Source organism: Nerophis ophidion, linkage group LG08 (assembly GCF_033978795.1).
Source record: "Nerophis ophidion isolate RoL-2023_Sa linkage group LG08, RoL_Noph_v1.0, whole genome shotgun sequence".
Lineage (NCBI taxonomy): Eukaryota > Metazoa > Chordata > Actinopteri > Syngnathiformes > Syngnathidae > Nerophis > Nerophis ophidion.
This window is the reverse complement of record NC_084618.1, coordinates 44,438,413-44,457,495: the sequence shown is the minus strand read 5'-3', so window position 1 is coordinate 44,457,495 and position 19,083 is coordinate 44,438,413. Positions and strand designations below refer to the sequence as shown.

Genomic DNA, 19,083 nt, shown 5'->3' with positions numbered 1-19,083 from the left:
TTTCAATAGTGTTGTTATTATCATTATTTGATTAGATTCTTATTTGTGAATTCATTGAAAAGGCTAACCTGCCTTACTTGCTGATAGTAAAACATGTCATTTTGGTTGACTATAGTGGTTTGTTTGATGAATAGTTTGTTGAGACAAAATATTTAAAATAGATACAGTACTTTCTTATATTGGTATTGAAAATGAAATGCTTGGCAGTAAATAATTGTATTTCACTGTATTTAACTTTGTTATTTCCGCAAGTTGTGCAAATTTTTTGGTTATTTTATATTAGTTTATATAAGTAGATACAATATTGTATTGTAATGTATCACTGATGTATACAATACAAATGAATAAAGATATTACATTTATTTTTATTCATTTTTTAGTTATGTATTTTTTTGCAAACTGTCACACATGTGAATTTTGTCTAAAAAAGTGGAAACTAAAGGAAGGTGAACAGTTTTTAAAGTGAAATATTGTATAAAAGTAAACATCCATCCATCCATTTTCTACTGCTTGTCCCGTTAGGGGTCGCGGGGGGTCGCTGGAGCCTATCTCAAGTAAACAAAAACAACAAAATAAGGAAAAACCTACAGCACACTGCAGCCCAGAGTTTTAAAAAATGTAGATTCAAAGTGAAAAGTGGTCAACCCCTGCAGCGTTATAGATGACTAGATGGATGGATGGCTATAGAAATAGTGCGTAAGAATAATTCAGCATCGTATGACACGTGTGGCCTTTAATGTGCTGGCAGTCAATGTTAAACAAGATATCTGCAAAGTATTACTGCACAACCCTGACCTGAGAGCAGCAGAGACAATTAATCTGGTTGATGGCAAAGATTTAAGAGCACTCTCAATTCACTCAGGTCTACATGTCCTCATCACTATGTCTCTGCATTCATACAGCACTCCTAAGACGCAGTGTTGTAAACAGGTACTGTCTAAAGAAATGTGGCCTATCACCAGGAAACTGAGAGTCTTTCAGCATGAAAGCATTCCTTGGCGGTCGCTTACCGACTCTTGTTTGGCTGTGTTGTCTCGCTGCATCTACTTCATATTTTCCTGCTCTATGCCGACATTATGAACGAGAAAGACACTTTTTGGATCAAACCCTCTCAACCCACTTCCTGCACAAATTACAACGTAATGGCCCTATGCCTCACTGAAAGAGTCCATCCATCCATCCATTTCCTACCGCTTGTCTGTCTCGAAGATGTGCCTGGATGTGTCTGGAAGTTTTCGACGGATCTTACAAGGTTCACTTTGAAATGTGCTACGAAAATTAACGGTGGGGACGCTCGTATCCCAACTTTTAGCTCGCAACTTGAGGCCAAAACAATTAGCTGAGCAACAGCTCTTATCTCAAAACACTCTTAAAGGGGATGTCTGCAACTTGCTCACTGTTACATTTTTCGCAGCAAAAACAAAAACACCACCGGTTCGTTTAACCCAGCGGTCCCCAAATTACCGCCCGACGGCGTCCAAAATCCGGCCCGTGGGAAGTCCCAAGTTTTTTCACATCTCACTGCCAGTTTGTGTTCGGACTAGCAATGACTACTTGAAGCCATTGCTTGTTTGTTATGCCAAAGCTCCGAGAGTATTCAACAATGCCACAAATATTCTTAGACAAAAGAAAAAATTATTCCTATTTTTTCGGTTTCGGAGAGCACCACCCAGACATGCGTTTGTGTGTGTGTGAGTGCGTGTTAACATTTAGTCTTGCAGTAATGTTGTTGTGTTGTTCAGATTAAAAAGAGATAGTTGATCCATTACCCCCTTGCACTTTTTTGGGAGTTTTGTCAAGGCGAGAACCAATTTTTCACATTGACATTGACTTTTATGGGGAACTCGTCTTCACTCTAGTAACTTTTCGGTTGGCGAACCCTGTTTAAGAACCAATTAAGTCGTAAGAGGGTGGGTTATATATATAAGTAGCTGTGAAAATGTTGACATCTTTTGTATCTTTTGCATCTACTGTCTATTGTTTTCATAAAATATGGACAGTATAAAGTTGAAGTCCCAACGATAGTCACACACACACTAGGTGTGGTGAAATTACCCTCCCCATGTTCACCCCCTGGGAGGTGAGGGGAGTAGTGAGTAGCAGCGGTGGCCACGCTCAGGAATCATTTGGTGATTTAACCCCCAATTCCTACCCTTGATGCTGAGTGCCAAGCAGGGAGGTAATGGGTCCCATTTTTATAGTCTTTGGTATGACTTGGCTGGGGTTTGAACTCACGACCTTCCAGTCTCAGGGCAGACACTCTAATCACAAGGCCATTGAGCAGGTCAACAAACATGCTTTTGTCCCTTTTTTTCAAGACTACTATGTATTTTAACACCTGGCAGTTTTGTATTACTGCATGCTTTAAGTGTTATACTAAAGTATGATGACAGACCAACTAAAAAAACTGAATATAATCATCCAGGTTTTTACACACCCAGAATGTACATAAATAACCGATTTTGGGTAAAAACTATGAACTTTAAAACATTGCGCATCAGAGAGAAGACAAACTTTGGGCCACTATTTGTTTTTGGAGGAGTATTTGCTACTTACTGGGATTCAGGAGATTCCTTCCGTCCTTGAATCAGCCATGTATCGACCTCCTCCACATGTTTGCAATCAAACAAAACCAAGGCAAAAATGTGACAAACGACAAGGCGAAACACCCAAATGTCAGATTAAATATCACTTTTCTGCAAAACTTCTGACATAGAGCTTGCTTCTCCGACCCTCTTAGCTCCCCCAGCTCTGCTGTACTGCACTGACATCGATATCACGGAAAAACAGAGACCCTCCAATTTAAGAAAAAGTTGTAAATGTTTCCATTGCCCCAAAAAATACTTTTAAAACAGCATTACATATCTTGTCGCTGGCTCTAGCTTTGGCGTTAAAGGTTTTAATGAAATTTTTTTGTAAAGTTGGACAGGCCGGATTAAAAAGGATTCATGGATCCTACTGGTTATGGTATCAGGTATACTGGAGTAGAGGGGTTCTTAACCTTTTTGACCTTGAGGCCCAACTATTCCTCTGCAGAGAGGAACTTAAATGTTAACACTGAATTGATAAACTTACTGTTGATTTTAATCATATTCAATAACTATATCTAACCTACTTACACTTTACAACCTTGAAAGCATGTGTGTAATCACAAAGATTATTATTTATTCAACACATAAATCTTAGGTTTACATAAGGCTGATTAGAAAAATAAGTACTTACTAAATATACTGCATAAGAAGGATCTCACAAATAACTAACGACAAATAAATTACGTTGTGCTAAAATTAATAAATATAAATATATTTCTTTATTTAACTGTCAATAAAATGAAAGTGCATATGAAAATAGAGCTTCACCACTGTAGTAATCTTTTTGTTTTGTTTTTTAACTTTTCAGTAGCTTTAGCTTCAAAACTTTTCTGTTTGTTTGAGTGGTACAAAAGTCTATTACAACTGAGGCTTCATCAGTTTGTGCTCATGGATCTAGATTGTCCAGATCTGACCAATCAGTTCGCAATCAAATCTGACCACTCTAAGTCTATGAGCATGAACTGATGAAACCTATTCGGATGACAGGCAAAACGTCTTCTAAGACAAACCAAACAGTCCAGTTGCGATCGACTGAATGCTCTGAGATGACAATGACTGGATGAATGAAAACATTCATAGATATGTACCTATTAGTACTGGCATCAACTTTAAAATGGCAAAACTACCCAATGATTGAGTTTTGTCTCAAGATTTCCCAATTTGCTTCGTCTATTGTTTCATTGCGATCAACGACAAAAAGCCAAAATGTCGTCATGTGTCTTTAGGTGCTTGCAAAAGTAATCATAAAGCCAAGACTTTATGAATAAACAGTTGTAATGTTCACTATTTTGCCAATAATTTTAGAAATTTCAGTAGTAAGAGGCAGTAAAAATTCATCAAATTGAATTTACTTGTAACTGTTTCTACTACGCAGTTGTTTGTATCCGAGTGATAGGAATCATTTAACATTTATCATTTGAGTGTCAATGATTGCTCTTTGTGGGTTCACGATGTCTGATGTGGCTGCTCAAGCCCAGGACACAGCAGAAAACACGTATTACAGGGAAGTGTGGGTGGTGAGCGGGGAAGGACAAGCTGTTCAGTCTGTGTTGTCAGTGTCAACGAGGATCCTTACATGCGATGCTCCCACTGTGAAATGGTTCAGTTTTGTTTTTCTTTTTGTATTTTGACCGTGTGAGTAGGCCCCCACTGACCGTGGTTTGCCAGTCGGGGGGGTTTGTGGTAACCAATGTTTGCGCCGTACATGTGTGGTTCCAGACTAAGGACCTCAAGCTGACCAGGCCTGTCCCCAATGTTCAAAATACTATCGCCACAGGACTTTTACTTGGGGTACGGAAATTGGGGCTCATTGTTTTGCCACAGATAGCTTTTTTTAGGGTGGATCACAGGTTGCGAGCCTGAAACCCACGCTCTTTGGGCACCTGCCTTCTCCAACGACACAAGCGGGAGTGTAGACGTGCTGGATCTGGTTAGTGTGAGAAGCCAGATGACTCAATTACAGTTGAGTTCGCCTTAAAATACGCTGGCCGCCCCAAACTCCGACATCCACACTCCACCTGGATGCAATTAAGTGTCTTACCCAAGACCAGTTTTCAAAGCAATGCTTTATTTTAACAAAAAACCTTATGGTACATTAAAAATATGTTTTTTATTGCAATCAAAGAACAATTTTGGATTTAAATAAAATGATGAACATACTAAACAACTTGTCTTTTAGTAGTAAGTAAGCAAACAAAGGCTCCTAATTTGTCTGCTGACATATGCATTAACACATTTTGTCATTTACTTACTACTAAATGTTTCTTTGTTCGCATTACGAAACATGTGTTTAATTATTCATTATATTTTTTGTTAAAAGAAAACTAATAATTAATTATTTTTGTAGCCCCCTTTATTTTTAAAAGTAACGAAAAGTTTAGAAAAGTATCGGGTGTGTTCAGGGTTTAAAATGTTGGTCACTCTCCGAGTGAGGGTGTCACTGATGTCATATTAGTACATTATTTATTTTCTAATACTTTCGTGATCCACCCCTGCTTTAAGATATATAACTCAAATTAGCTTATTTCTATTAAAGAGGTTTAAATTATTTAGGTTGATTATATAAGTACACTCACATCATCTAGAGCAGGGGTCGGCAACCCGCGAGTCCGGAGCCGCATGCGGCTCTTGGATCACTCTGACGTGGCTCAGCTGCATACTTGCCGACCCCCCCATTTTTCCGGGAAGTTTTAAGGATTTGAGTGCCTCTCTCAGAAATCTCCACGGGATAACATTCTCAGATTTTCACCTGGACAATAATATTGAGGGCGTGCCATGATGGCAATGCCTTAAACGTCCTCTTAACCATATCGCCACATCCGCTTTAATACTATGCTATCTGAGTACCGGCCGGCCACATCTAGTGCGGCTGCTGACTCAATGCGCAAGCGACTGCAAGGCATACTTGCTCAACAGCCATACAGGTTACACTGAGGGTTGTGATATAAACAACTTTAACACTCTTACTGATATGTGCCACACTGTGAAAACACACCAAACAAGAATGACAAACACATTTCGGGAGACCTTCTGCACTGTAACACAACATAAACACAACAGAACAAATACCCAGATTCCCTTGCATCCCTAACTCTTCCGGGCTACATTATACACCCTCACTACCCGTGGTTTGGTGTTTAGCGAGGGTCTATAATGTAGCCTGGAAGAGTTTAGGATACATGGGATTCTAGTGATATAATGATTATTAAGGGGTACTTGAAAAATAAAATCTCCTGTTTGCTGAATCCTCAATAATTTCACAACATAATTTTTAACACATTTATCTGAAAAGACTACAGTGCAAGGAGCAAAAGTGTGTGTTGCTGCAGCTCCTTGTTGGAGGTTGTTACTCACGAGGCATGATGCCTTGGTCTGCCAGCTGCTCTCGTGTCCTCCTCTGCTGAAGTCTTAACTGTAGCACTATAGGTGGGGGAGGAGGAGGGGGACAGAGTCAGGCAGACAGACAGCGAAGATGAGGAAGAAGAAAGCCAAAATAAGAGTAGTACAAAGGACAGAAAGGGACGGCAGCAAATAAGAAACATCAGGAAGCACAGAACAGTTGAAAGCACAAAGCATCAATTTTGATGAACTGAATTGAATATCACTTTTTTCATTGAGGTGGAATGTAAACACAAGTACGCATGATATACATGCTTGCGCAAAATCGGAGAAAAAAATCGCAAAGCCGTTTGGTCACAAATATTTCTGCGAGCAGGATGTCAGCAGTGATAAACACTGCTCCTGGCTTTAAACAGATCTGTGTGTATGTGTGTTTGTGTGTGTGTGTGTGTGTGGTCCTCAGGGTGTGTACACGCACTCAATGTGTGTGTGTATTCAGACATGCAGAGTCAAGGTGGGAGTGTAAGGTCATAAACATCAAGACTCCCCCATGTCTGTTGGTCTGCTTACGTCTGAGGTTCGCCTGCATTCGTATTCTGTTTTTGACCCAAAAAAATAATCTAATCATATTGGTCATCACTCACTATATTTCCATGCACTAAATTAGTCTGATTTCTCAAATTGCTATTTTTAAAAATTTTCACACCTACATGTTAAGTCCAAGTGTCCATGCACTTTCTCAAATGCGACTATTGGTCATAAACTGTGTGCCTCCCCTACACTGGGGGGCATTTATTTCCTTTTAGCGTGGATAAATGTTTTGTTTTTCTGGTTGACCTATGACATCACACTCGGCACTTGCGGCTCCATACAAGTAAACAGCTTAGTTCTTGTTGTACCTGATGTCCGGTGTAATATTGGTACATTTGACAAATATTACGTCCCTAATTGATATCCATCCATCCATTTCCTACCGCTTGTCCCGTTCGGAGTCGCAGGGGTGCTGGAACCTATCTCAGCTGCATTTGGGCGGAAGGCGGCGTATATTATATACAAATATAATCTAATATAATAATATAATATTTAAGTATATATTATATACAATATATATAATATGTAAAATTACACACATGTTATATTTTTTACTGTTACTAATGTACATTTTTATTCTACTTAATACCTGCATTATCCTTTCCATCCTTTGTAACTGAGCTACTGTGTGGAACAATTTCCCTTGTGGATCAATTACGTTTTTTCTAAGTGTAAGTCTATGTCTAAGTCTAAGAATGTCTCCGAGCTGAAGCAGGTCCAAAGCAAAGAAAGAACGGCGGTCAAGAGTTTTTTTGTGGGAATTTATGGGCGGAGAATCATCTGAACACAACTTTTGAACGTCTCGGAGGTCATTCATAAGGTTCTGTGGAAGGAGTTTAAAATAAGAAAAGACCGTTTGTTCCCCGACTGATACTGTCCCGTCCAGTCTTTCTCATTGTTATCCCATTGGATTGAATTTTTTTCTTGCCCTGATGTGGCATCTGAGCCGAGGATGTCGTTGTGGCTTGTGCAGCCCTTTCAGACATTCGTGATTTAGGGCTATATAAGTAAACTTTGATTGATGGATCGATTGAGTCCGACTTTTCAAAAACTGAACCCCATCGGATTAAGGTGTTTCCATATGAGTTAGAGCCAAACTATTTGAGAAATCAGACTAATTTAGTGCGGGGACACGAACTGATTGTCTGCTTCATATGGCCGACATTGACCTGGTAACCCTAGCCGATGAAATGTTTCTCTCTTTATGAGCTTTGACCCCATTCAAGCCTTTTGTCCTTTCCAGGTTTAAAGTCCGTTCACACTCGGGTGGTTCATCACCGGGCCCTCGTGGTAAAACACCTCCGTTATGTAACACGAGGCGCCTGCCTTCATTTGACATCTGCTTTGGCTTACTGTAAGGGGTTGGGGGGGACGGGGGATAGAGCGGGGCATCATCACAGAGAGGATGCGGTTGTGGAATGTAAGATGACCAAAAACATGTCGACGGAAATAACTCCCATCGGTATTTGTCCTGCTTTCACCAAAAGCCACACATTTAGTCCCGGAAAAAAGAAAAAACAGGTGTTTTCAGTCTGAAAGCCCTTCATGATTTTAACTCTTCCTCTCCAAGTTCATAATTCTTAGTTAGAAGAACACCAGCTGCCCCAAAGTCCTTATTGTTTTCGAGAGCGGACCCTGGCCAGATGGCGTCATCCCACCACATATGCCGCCGCGTCTTCTCTAAAAGACATGTGTGGCTTTCCTGACAATAAAGGATATACAAATGCAACACCATATTTACAAGATGTCAGATTTATGAGGTAAATAACTTGTCGCCTCGCCCGGTTGGCTCTAGCGAAGCGTTGATTGCTACACATGGCGCTGAGGTGATACTGTGATTTACAAAAACACTCCAAATTCAGCGTGCAAGAACGAAAGAAGGCTAAGAATAATACCTCAGTTGCAGCTTGATCTCCAATTGCTAATGAGACCAGGTTGCATTTGTTACATCAATTCCCCGAACTTCCCCTCAAGCACAGACAGGAATGTGCTCAGGAGAGATGTACGAGCACAATTGTATAACTTCTCACCAACACGTATCCTAAATAATGCCTCACTCTTTATTTTGCACTAATTCCGTTGCCTAAAATGCATTTCCATCAGGTAATTATCTTGCACATCTTTTTCCAATCTTTGCCATATTTGTTAAAGACTGAAATAGTTTCTTGCAGAGTCAAGGAATGAGCAGACAAGTACTGCTATAGGACATTGGCATGAGGTACATTCACCTGTGACTGTCAATAGGCCCTTTTCCACTGCAGGAACTTTTACATGAACGATCCCTCTTACCAGGTAAATAAAGTTGCCCTGTGTTTCCACCAAAAACTACCTTGGTACTTTTGGTCCTTTGGGAACAGTTCGAAGTTCCTCCAACCTCGGTGGGACTTTTCCAAGCTACCCGGAACCTTTTCGGGAGCAGGCTGTGCTGTTGAACGCTGATTGGTTGAACACAGTTGGGGGCGTTCTTAAAACTTCTCTTTCAAACACAGGACGGCAATTGGAATGTTTTATTATTATTTCTTGTTTATTTCTATTTCAACTAACAGCTACTTTTGTGGGGCATCTTTGGGGTGAAGAACACTGATCAGTGAAAGTATATTGGAATGTTTTTACTCAGCTGTCGTCTTTAAACTATATGCAGTTTATTGTTGTTTATTAGTTTTTACAAACTTAATTTTGTTACGCTAAACTACGAGAAGTGGACTGACTCTTTTAAACGTATTTGTGGAGGACTCGAAACTGAGACCTCCACTGTTTACTAATCTGACTTTGTTGGATAAATGTGGAATAAAGGAGGCAGCACACAAGTGGAACAAAGGTAAATAATATCAAATATTACCTATTTACTTTATTACATGTTGTAAAAGTAGTCAATGACACTCCGTTTGTGTAGTTTTTAGCCTCAATCCCAGTGAACAAAATGCTAATGCTAACAAGCTAACGCTAAAGCCGATGTGTTCGTGTCGTCAGCATAGGATAAACTATGACAAATATCATTGATGTATTGTTATTTACAGATAAACACTGAGAGTTATTATTTATATATTGTTATTTACAGATTAACACTGACAATTATTAATTATTTATTGTTATTTACATATAAACACTGACATGTATTATTCATATACTGTTATTCACAGATAGACACTGGTATTTACTATTTATGTATTGTTATTTACAGATACACACTGACATTTATTATTTACATATTGTAATTTTCAGATAAACACTGACATTTATTATTTATATATTGTTATTTACAGATAAACTCTGGCATTTATTATTTACAAATTGTTATTTGGACCACAAAGACCCGCTTGATTTCATAAATTCATCATTTCCGGAGAGGCCGACTTTCTTACTGTTGGACAATGCAGACAAAAACCTGACTTTTTTTTAACAATTCGGTACGCTTGATCTTTTGAATCATATTGTTTTGTGTATTAATGCTTTGTATTTCATTTTCTTACATTTTAATAAAATAACTGTAACCTATTATTGTCTTCTTATTTACATGGTATCAGCATTGAAATATACTAAAGTACATACCTCCATATGTCAGCCTGATTTGAATAAACTACCTGGACTATGAAATCCAGTGTAAACACAACCAACACACTTCTACAGGAACCTAAATATATATATTACATAGAATATTATATACATTTTAAAAATAAAAACTGAGTTTTTTTTGGATTTTTCTTGGCTAACAGCCATGATGTTTTGTATTCAACAAATAGTTTCCCTATAACACCGCCAGACACTGAAAAGGTTTGTTGTTTTTTGGACGAGTTTGTTCACTGCAGGTGCTAAGGGTTGAAAATGTACTTCCGGTTTTGTGCCTTAAGCCGGAAGTATACGTCCTGTTTCGTCTACTATTCGTTTCAGCTCAAAAGGGTTCTTCATTCATCACACAAAGCATCGCTTGAAGGTTTTACAAAACAACTAAAACAATTCATACTTAATAAACGGTCCCATGTGTGATGCCTGAAAGGGTGTTTTCATGCATATTTGTACATGCTATCGTAATGTAATCAAGCTAGCATCGTTAGTATTAGAGAATATGCTTACATGCTTACAATTGCTGTGTTAGTATTATTAATTTACAATGTTATTCTTTTTGGATTGTTTCAGTTTTGTAAATTCACCAAAACTTAACTATGAAGTTATTGAGTCTATTTAGCTGATTGGAGAGCTAACTTCTGCAGCTAGTAGTTGCATTAAGATTTATGTTTTACTACCTGGTTTGGAAATAATTAAGGTATGTAAACAAACATTTACAAAGTTTTTTGTACCGGTAAATAGTTGCAGCTTAAAGTCTGGTCTGGCTAATATATGAAAAACATTTATTTTCTTCTAATATTTGGTAGGTGTGGCTTAAATACCGTAACCCGCAAAGACGGTAATACAATGACTGAATTTTGACTGTGTGGATTATTTTAGAGTCTTTGGTATTATGTTTGTGATAAGTAACTGGAAGATCAATGAGGATAAAGCTGCTGCCTATGCTGCACAAGTGTTGTCTGTGTATGTTTTTCTCGGTGTTCATTAGCCCAAACTTCCTCAACACACAAACACACATTGCATGTGTATACCTTGAAACCTGTCGTGAAGGAGTGTTGCACTAGTGTTTGGCGATTTGTGTCCATGAAAGTCACACCCCTTCCCCAAAGCCGTTAACACTGAACATTTTTTTTAAATGTATTTTGGCAGTTTTATAATTTTTCTCAAGGGTAGGATCAAATCTGCCTAGTAACTGAGGTAAAGAACATGACCGCAAGTGATCGTGAATTCTAAAGTGGGGTTTGGTAGACACAAACACCTGTAAGATCAATTTAATTGTTTTTTTCTGACACCTCCGTCACACACTGTTCCTTAATACCAGTCAGCTTTGTAAGTAGTTAATGAAATCAATGTGTGGACCAGTCAGCACACACACACACGCAGGCACGCACGCACGCACGCACACACACACACAAACACACACACACACACATAAAACATTTGCCAGTCTGCGGGGAGCACTTAAGTGAGATCTTTATCTTTTCTTTTAAATTCAACCATGCAGCAACACTTCCTAGGGCTGTTCAAATGGGTTGTAAAATAACAAATTGTTCATGGTTTTGAATGAAATATTAGCAATTACAATAATAAAAAAAAAAAAGTAAAGCTGAACAACCAGATGGCGTTGGACGGCAGCCGTCATAAGCAGTTAAATTTACAAGTAGCTTTGCTTCACTTATGCACAGTATTTGACTCATAAATTCAGTCTGAAGATGAGTCCTATTTCATTAGAACATGAATACGATTTCAACTAAGTTGACCTTTATGGCGATAAAACATCTTCAACATCTGTGACGGATTAAAACAACCCCAGCGCGTGATCTTTCAGAATAAGACCATGTCCTCATCAACACACTTTCCACAAAACGTGTATTCAGCATAATCTATTATTTTAACTCGATAACAGACTCGTAAAGTGATTTCAAAGCATTAACCCTCCCATGGAAATATCACAGAGCCAAAAGTATTCACAAGGGGCAAGGAACAAAGTGTTTAGTGTAACCTAAGAAACTTTTTTCACCAAGTACCACCTCAGAAGAAACTTGGCTGTAAGTACAACAATAATGACCAACATCAAAATACAGTATAATATGTCTAAGTATTCATTAAAAACAAAGCAAATGTTTTATTTAAAAAGTTTATGTTAAAAGTTGGGCCACTGTGACATAAAAAACATTTGAATAGTACCACTTTGTTTAAATATATAAAAATATAAAACACACTACTTTTATCCAATGATTCTTTGGCGTACCAATAGTGGTACACGTACCACCGTTTGAAAATCCCTGATTTAGAAGAACGACAGATAGCGTTTGAAAATGTGACAATGTCTGTTTTTGTCACTTGGTCGCTGAATACTTGCTACTTGTTTCTGTGTATTTAGGATCCCCATAAGTCCTGAAAATGCGAAATCAAACCATGGAAATGTGGCGCAGAAATTTAGAAAATGATGTTGCCTTCTTCTAAACTGTCTCCAAACGAGCCATTTGGAATTTGAGACTCTATGGTGTGTTTTGCCTAAGTTACGTCAAACAATATCTCCATATATTGTCCAGAGTCTGCCATTTTTACTACTTTGTAGTCTGAAATTGTAGTAAATAAGTTCCTTCTTTTCCTCTAACCTTTTCTTGTGGGGCAGACCGGCTCGTACTTGCACATGCACGCAAAACTCCTCATATGTTGCTATTTCTAATAAAAAAGTCTAATGTATTGATGTCATTAATTACTCTGGTGTCGGATGTATTGATATCATTATACTATAGTGTCTGATGTATTATACTCTATCAATGAGTTCATATTTGGTTGCTTACAAGATTTTGGGGTACTTTATTAGGCAAGGATTATTGATTTATATATTTATTAAATGCATGTTTTCTTACTTGATACATCATCATATTCTATTTTGTAGCATTTCTTTTGACTTTTGGCCCTTTTATAAGCTGTCGATAACTTTTAGGTATAGCCCCAGTTTACAAAATATTGATTAGTTTTACATTTTGTAAATAAACTAATTAAAACTAAACTAGAAACACTCCTATTTCTAAAAAAAAAAAAGCACACTTACCCCCCTCCTCTCTTTAAAAACCCACAAGTGTTCTAGTGGCTACACTGTAGCCTACAACATCTCCAGCGCACAGTTCTAAGATTCATGTCTACACAAAAAACGATATTTAAAAACAATACATATTTTTCTTTGCCTTTTGGCCTTCCTGTCCGCATAAAATAGAATTTTGGCTTAGGAAATCTCTGGCTTCTGCGTTTCTGTAAGGATGTGTTAAACTGAGCTCCTTGTGCCACAAGAAAGATGTGACAGAACATCAGTGTTGATTCACTTAATGATGCACAACATTCATGTTCCCTGGGCTTTGTGTAAATGTGCGCAAATTTTACAGATAATGTACATGTTATTGTGCATGTACTATATCTATCCATCCATTTTCTACCGCTTGTCCCTTTTAGCGTTGCAAGGGGTGCTGGAGCCTATCTCAGCTGCATTCGGCGGTAGGCGGTGTACACCCTGGACAAGTCCCCACCTCATCGCAGGGCCAACACAGATAGACAGACAACATTCACACTCACATTCACACACTAGGGCCAATTTAGTGTTGCCAATCAACCTATCCCCAGGTGCATGTCATTGGAGGTGAAAGGAGTACCCGGAGGGAACCCACGCAGTCACGGGGAGAACATGCGAACTCCACAATTGTTTCCAAACGGTGCAGTAAAACGGCTGATCAAACAAAACAGAAAAGTCATCAATGTCCTTATTCATCTTTTAAGAGATGGATAACATTTTCTCATTTTTAATAAGGTTCAAGAAAGATCAAGATTCTTCCTCTTTGTTCTCTGTAAACACTTTGAGTTTGAACATTTTCTTAAACTGGATCATTTTAGTACATTGTTATATATCTTTGCTTATTTATTCCATAATTATCTGTTAACAAAGAAAGATCCAGGGGTGGGAGGAAGCCGGAGTACCCGGAGGGAACCCACGCAGTCACGGGGAGAACATGCAAACTCCACACAGAAAGATCCCGAGCCCAGGATCGAACCCACGACCTTTGCATTTTGAGGCACCTTTTTACTAACCCCCTGTTCCACCGTGCTGCCCAGCTGTATTAACAAAGGTGTTATACAGCTTCTTATTTTTATCCTTTTTTTCTGCTGATTGGACTAAATGAACATGCCAGCCGGTGAATGTGTGTTTATGTGGGGAGAGATTTTTTTTTTTCAGTGTTTTGAAGTGTGAAACTGTGCATTTTTGAAAACATCCGTGTTGTTGTAGACATGACCTAAATCATAGCCAGAGCAAGTCTTTTTCACTTGAACCCTCCCGCGTTCCCTAGAGCACCGGGGTCATTTCCCACCCTGACAATCTACTCTAAACAACTCAAAAGGAAAAGCCCCATTTCGTCTGCCACTCCTGCTCTGCCATTACAGCCCGGAGGACTCGGTGAGTGAGAAGCGCTGATGCACTCTGCGCGCACCACCCGCGACAATTTGGAGAGGCGAGTTTGCAAAGCGACTTGACAAAACACACAATCGCCGCTTTCGAGCTCCTGTCTCTGCTAGCATCAGTTACACTTTCCTCAGGGAGGTGGCAGTGTTGGTCAGACGACACACACACACACACACACACACACACACACACACACACACACACACACACACACACACACACACACACATGCGCAATGAAGTCATTGTTCAAACACACACGCTCAGAAGGGCTACGTAGTATGCGTGTGTGTGTGTTTGTCTGTGTGTGTGACAGACAGGACGCAATGTGATCACTGCGGTTTCTTCCTTGGATAAGAGAATATAATTGCACAACGATGAAAGATACTTTTAAGGATATGCAGATGATTGATGTGTTCATTCAAATTGGAGCCAGTTAGATGGAGTTCCGTGGTTTGCTAAGTACAAAAACTAAACTAAAAGCAACTTGTTTGGATATGCTGAGATGTGATCAAGGTGCATGTGTAGATCAAATTAAAAATATTATTGTTATTATTCTCCCCATAATACACCTTTCCGCTCTTTCTTGCATAACGTTTTTCAGTTTTCTTGTTCTACTATACTTTTTACGGCTGCAAATGGACCCCGGGCCGCACTTTGGACACCACTGATGTATACCAAAAAAGCAGGCCTGGTAAGGTTTGGCATCCGTCACTGCTGTGTGTGAAAGGGGGATTCAAACCAGTGCTTTTGATAAGACCAGGTACACAGACAAGTACAAGCCCCATTAGCTTCCAAATCGACCTTAGCGAGATAACCTTCCACCTAACAACCACGTCTGAGCTCTCTTATCAGCATGCCTCAACCCAAAGTGTCAATATTGCCCATTTCCCTCAGCAGCAACAAAACAACACCGTAGAACAAATCAGTGAATTCTTGGAGGGTTTTGATTTGTCTCCTGCCTGGCAACCCTGCATGCTGTTTAGGTCTAATGCAGTGGTTCTCAACCTTTTTTCAGTGATGTACCCCCTGTGAACATTTTTTTAATTCAAGTACCCCATAATCAGAGCAAAGCATTTCTGGTTGGAAAAAAGAGATAAAGAAGTAAAATACAGCACTATGTCATCAGTTTCTGATTTATTAAATTGTATAACAGTGCAAAATATTGCTCATTTGTAGTCATCTTTCTTGAACTATTTGAAAAAAAAGATATAAAAATTTCTAAAAACGTGTTGAAAAATAAACAAAAGATTAAATTATAAATAAAGATTTCTACACATTTAAGTAATCATCAACTTAAAGTGCCCCCTTTGGGGATTGTAATAGAGATCCATCTGGATTCATCAACTTAATTCTAAACATTTCTTTACAATAAAAGAAATCTTTAACATCAATATTTATGGAACATGTCCTCAAAAAATCTAACCATCAACACTGAATGTTGCGTTGTTGCATTTCTTTTCACAGTTTATAAACTTACATTCATATTTTGTAATATTCAATAAGTATATTTATAAAGGATTGTTTTAATTGTTGCTATTCTTCAATAAATATATTTATAAAGGATATTTGAATTGCTGCTATTTTTAGAATATTTAAAAAAAATCTCACGTACCCTTTGGCATACCTTCAAGTACCCTCAGGGGTATGCGTAACCCGATTTGAGAACCACTGGTCTAATGGAGCTATGTAGCATCCCTTGAGTGTCAACACAAGTCATTGAGTGTCAAAGGGCATATCAGCCATGTTGAGAAATCTAATTTATTTTGCGCCTTTGCTATACCAACTTTTGGAATTGCATTTTCAGGATATGCCAAGGGCCAATAAAAAAAAAAAAAATAGCTGTGGGGTGCATTTTGGACACCCTAATTATACCTAATTGTTGACGGACGACCAATCTGGTTGCCAGTCCAAGCTGGACTTTGGCACAACCAAGATGCGGGGGTAAATCAACATGGAACCTTTCTTACCTGATCGGAACTTGCTTCGTATCAGTATTGAGTGTTCAGAGCCTAGAAGAGTCATACTGCTCTACAGTAGAGTTCCAGGGTTCAAAAGTTGCAAGGTAGAGCACACCTGGGCCCCTCTTGGCTTGGATGAGTTGGGGCCTACCTCAAGGACTGCTCTTGAAGAACGTTAAAGAAAAAGACACACTAGACAGAGTCTCTCTTGTGTCGGCCACAGCCGCCAGTGTTTACTTGAGCACGTCGGTCTGAGTAGTGCCGTCGATTTGGAAGTGTGTGAGTCAGGCTGAGGCTTTGGTCCCATCTAAGCTGAGAGCTCTGAGGTCTGAGTCAGGGGGAGCACACACAGATATGCCCTGCTTGGGGAGGGGCCTTGCAGCCAAGGGGGTTGCGCTATAGTCCCGCCTGTAGGAGCCCGAAGGCTGGACGGGATTTGGCTGATGACTTCTTCCTCCCTTGATACCGGTGTAAATATATCTGCCTATCAGCCCTGCTGCGTGATTGTGGTGGAGAGTCAGATAGACAAACTCTGGGACTCGGGAAACTTTCGTTGACACTGTTGATGAACCGGAATTCTTCCAAGTGCTTTAGACGTGTATACAGTGGGGAAAATAAGTATTTCATCCCCCGTTGTCTGTACAGCAAGGCCGCCCCAGGCTAAATTGGGGCCCTAAGCAGTTTTGAGCAGACCTTTTTTTTTCAAAAAAACTCAAACTTGAATTTAGTTGCATGAATGTTTTGTACTAAAACAAATTCATGGGAAAAATGTTTTCAAGAAGTTGTGCTTTTTGTGCAAAAAACAACATTTTACCTAAAGAAAACATAAAGCTGCACATGTTCCAGGCACAAACCTGACCGGAATTTGACCCTTGTATGTGAAAATACCAGCCCAGCGCTAACAATAAGACACATTTTTTATTTTCTTATCATTGACAGAGCAGTAAGGGTGAGGAATTTCACTTGAAGCCCTCTGCCGTTCATTAAATGACATGTTACATGCACTGGTTCATGCAACCCTGCCATGAGGTGGCGACTTGTTCAGGGTGTAGCCCGCCTTCCGCCCGAGTGCAGCTGGGATAGGTTTTAACCCCCTGCTACTCCGAGAGGGACAAGCGTTAAGAAATAGATGGATGGATGGGCCCCTGCAGAAAGACAAAATGCAGACATTAGAACAACAATATTCGCACATTTTTTTTCATCCATCCATTTCCTACCGCTTATCCCCTTTGGGGTCGCGGGGGGCGCCGGTGCCTATCTCAGCTACAATCGGGCGGAAGGTGGGGTACACCCTGGACAAGTCATCACCTCATCGCAGGATTTTTTTTTCCACATCATTAAATGTTTTTCAATGAAAAATTTTGATACTTAGTTTTTTTTGTGTAACACTTTAGTATGGGGAACATCCATCCACCCATCCATCCATTTCCTACCGCTTATTCCCTTTGGAGTCACTGGTGCCTATCTCAGCTACAATCTAGACATGTCGCCACCTCATCACAGGGCCAACACAGATAGACAGACAACATTCACCATTAATTAGTTGCTTATTAACATATTATTACTAACATATTAACAGGCAAATTAGTAACACATTGGCTCTTAATTAGTTATTATTAAGTATTTGTTAATCCCTTATTCTGCATGGCCTTATTATACAACCAGTTATCCATTAACTAAGAGTCTTCCCTCAACACTGAATTATGTGAATTATATTTATATAGCACTTTTCTCTAGGGACTCAAAGCACTTTTACATAGTGAAACCCAGTATCTAAGTTACATTCAAACCAGTGTGGGTGGCACTGGGAGCAGGTGGGTAAAGTGTCTTGCCCAAGGACACAACGGCAGTGACTAGGATGGCGGAAGCGGGGATCGAACCTGGAACCCGCAAGTTGCTGGCACGGCCACTCTACCAACCGAGCTATACCAGCCCACCAATAACCTCGGAATTATTGCTTATTAGTAACCCTGATCCTAACCCTAACCCTTATATGTTCCCCTAGTGTCCAAATAACTCTAAATGAAGTGTGTTACTTAGAATATATTCCCCATACTAAAGTGTTACCGTTTTTAAAAAAAAAGTGTCACATGTTTTCAATGTTCAATTTTGCGTTTTTCAGATTAATGTTTATTTTTCCCCACTTTCAACTTACTGGTAATGATTTTACTTGGAAGAGAGTAAGGTTTGAGGGCATTGGAGCATGTGAACGAGCATCTTTCTAGTTTTGAAGAGAAAGTAGATCTGTTAAAGTTGACTCCTGCCATTATTTTTACCTCTGTTGTACACTGCCAAAACCCAAAACCACCAGCAAGTCTGTTTCTCTCTGTTTTCACACAATCTAGATATTGACTATAAAATGACTACGGAGTGAAATCAGAGTTTAAGTTGTGTCTCATGCTGCTTATTGGTTGCGTCTGGTGAACAAGAGAATGGGTCAAATGCAGAGGACAAATCTCACCACACCTAGTGTGTGTGTGACAATCACTGGTACTTCAAATTAACTTTAACTTAACTTAATTTAACTTAACTATTCATTTCAGTTACACTCACTGGAAATAATATTTACATTTGGCATG

At 39.2% G+C, this 19,083-nt stretch overlaps 1 protein-coding gene across 2 annotated transcripts in view; it reads right to left on the bottom strand.

Annotated features, from left to right (window-relative positions):
• Positions 1 to 16,820, bottom strand: part of myocd (myocardin) — a 79,420-nt gene extending 62,600 nt beyond the window's left edge. The window contains exons 1-2 of one of the 2 annotated variants that reach the window (XM_061908640.1): positions 16,514 to 16,820; positions 5,946 to 6,011 (exon numbers count right to left, since the gene is read on the bottom strand). In XM_061908640.1, coding sequence (XP_061764624.1) covers positions 5,946 to 6,011; positions 16,514 to 16,568 — 121 coding nt within the window. In that variant the 5' untranslated portion in view covers positions 16,569 to 16,820. The remainder of the gene's footprint in view (positions 1 to 5,945; positions 6,012 to 16,513) is intronic. The other variant, XM_061908641.1, reaches the window with a different exon arrangement.
• Between the last annotated feature and the right edge of the window lie 2,263 nt (positions 16,821 to 19,083).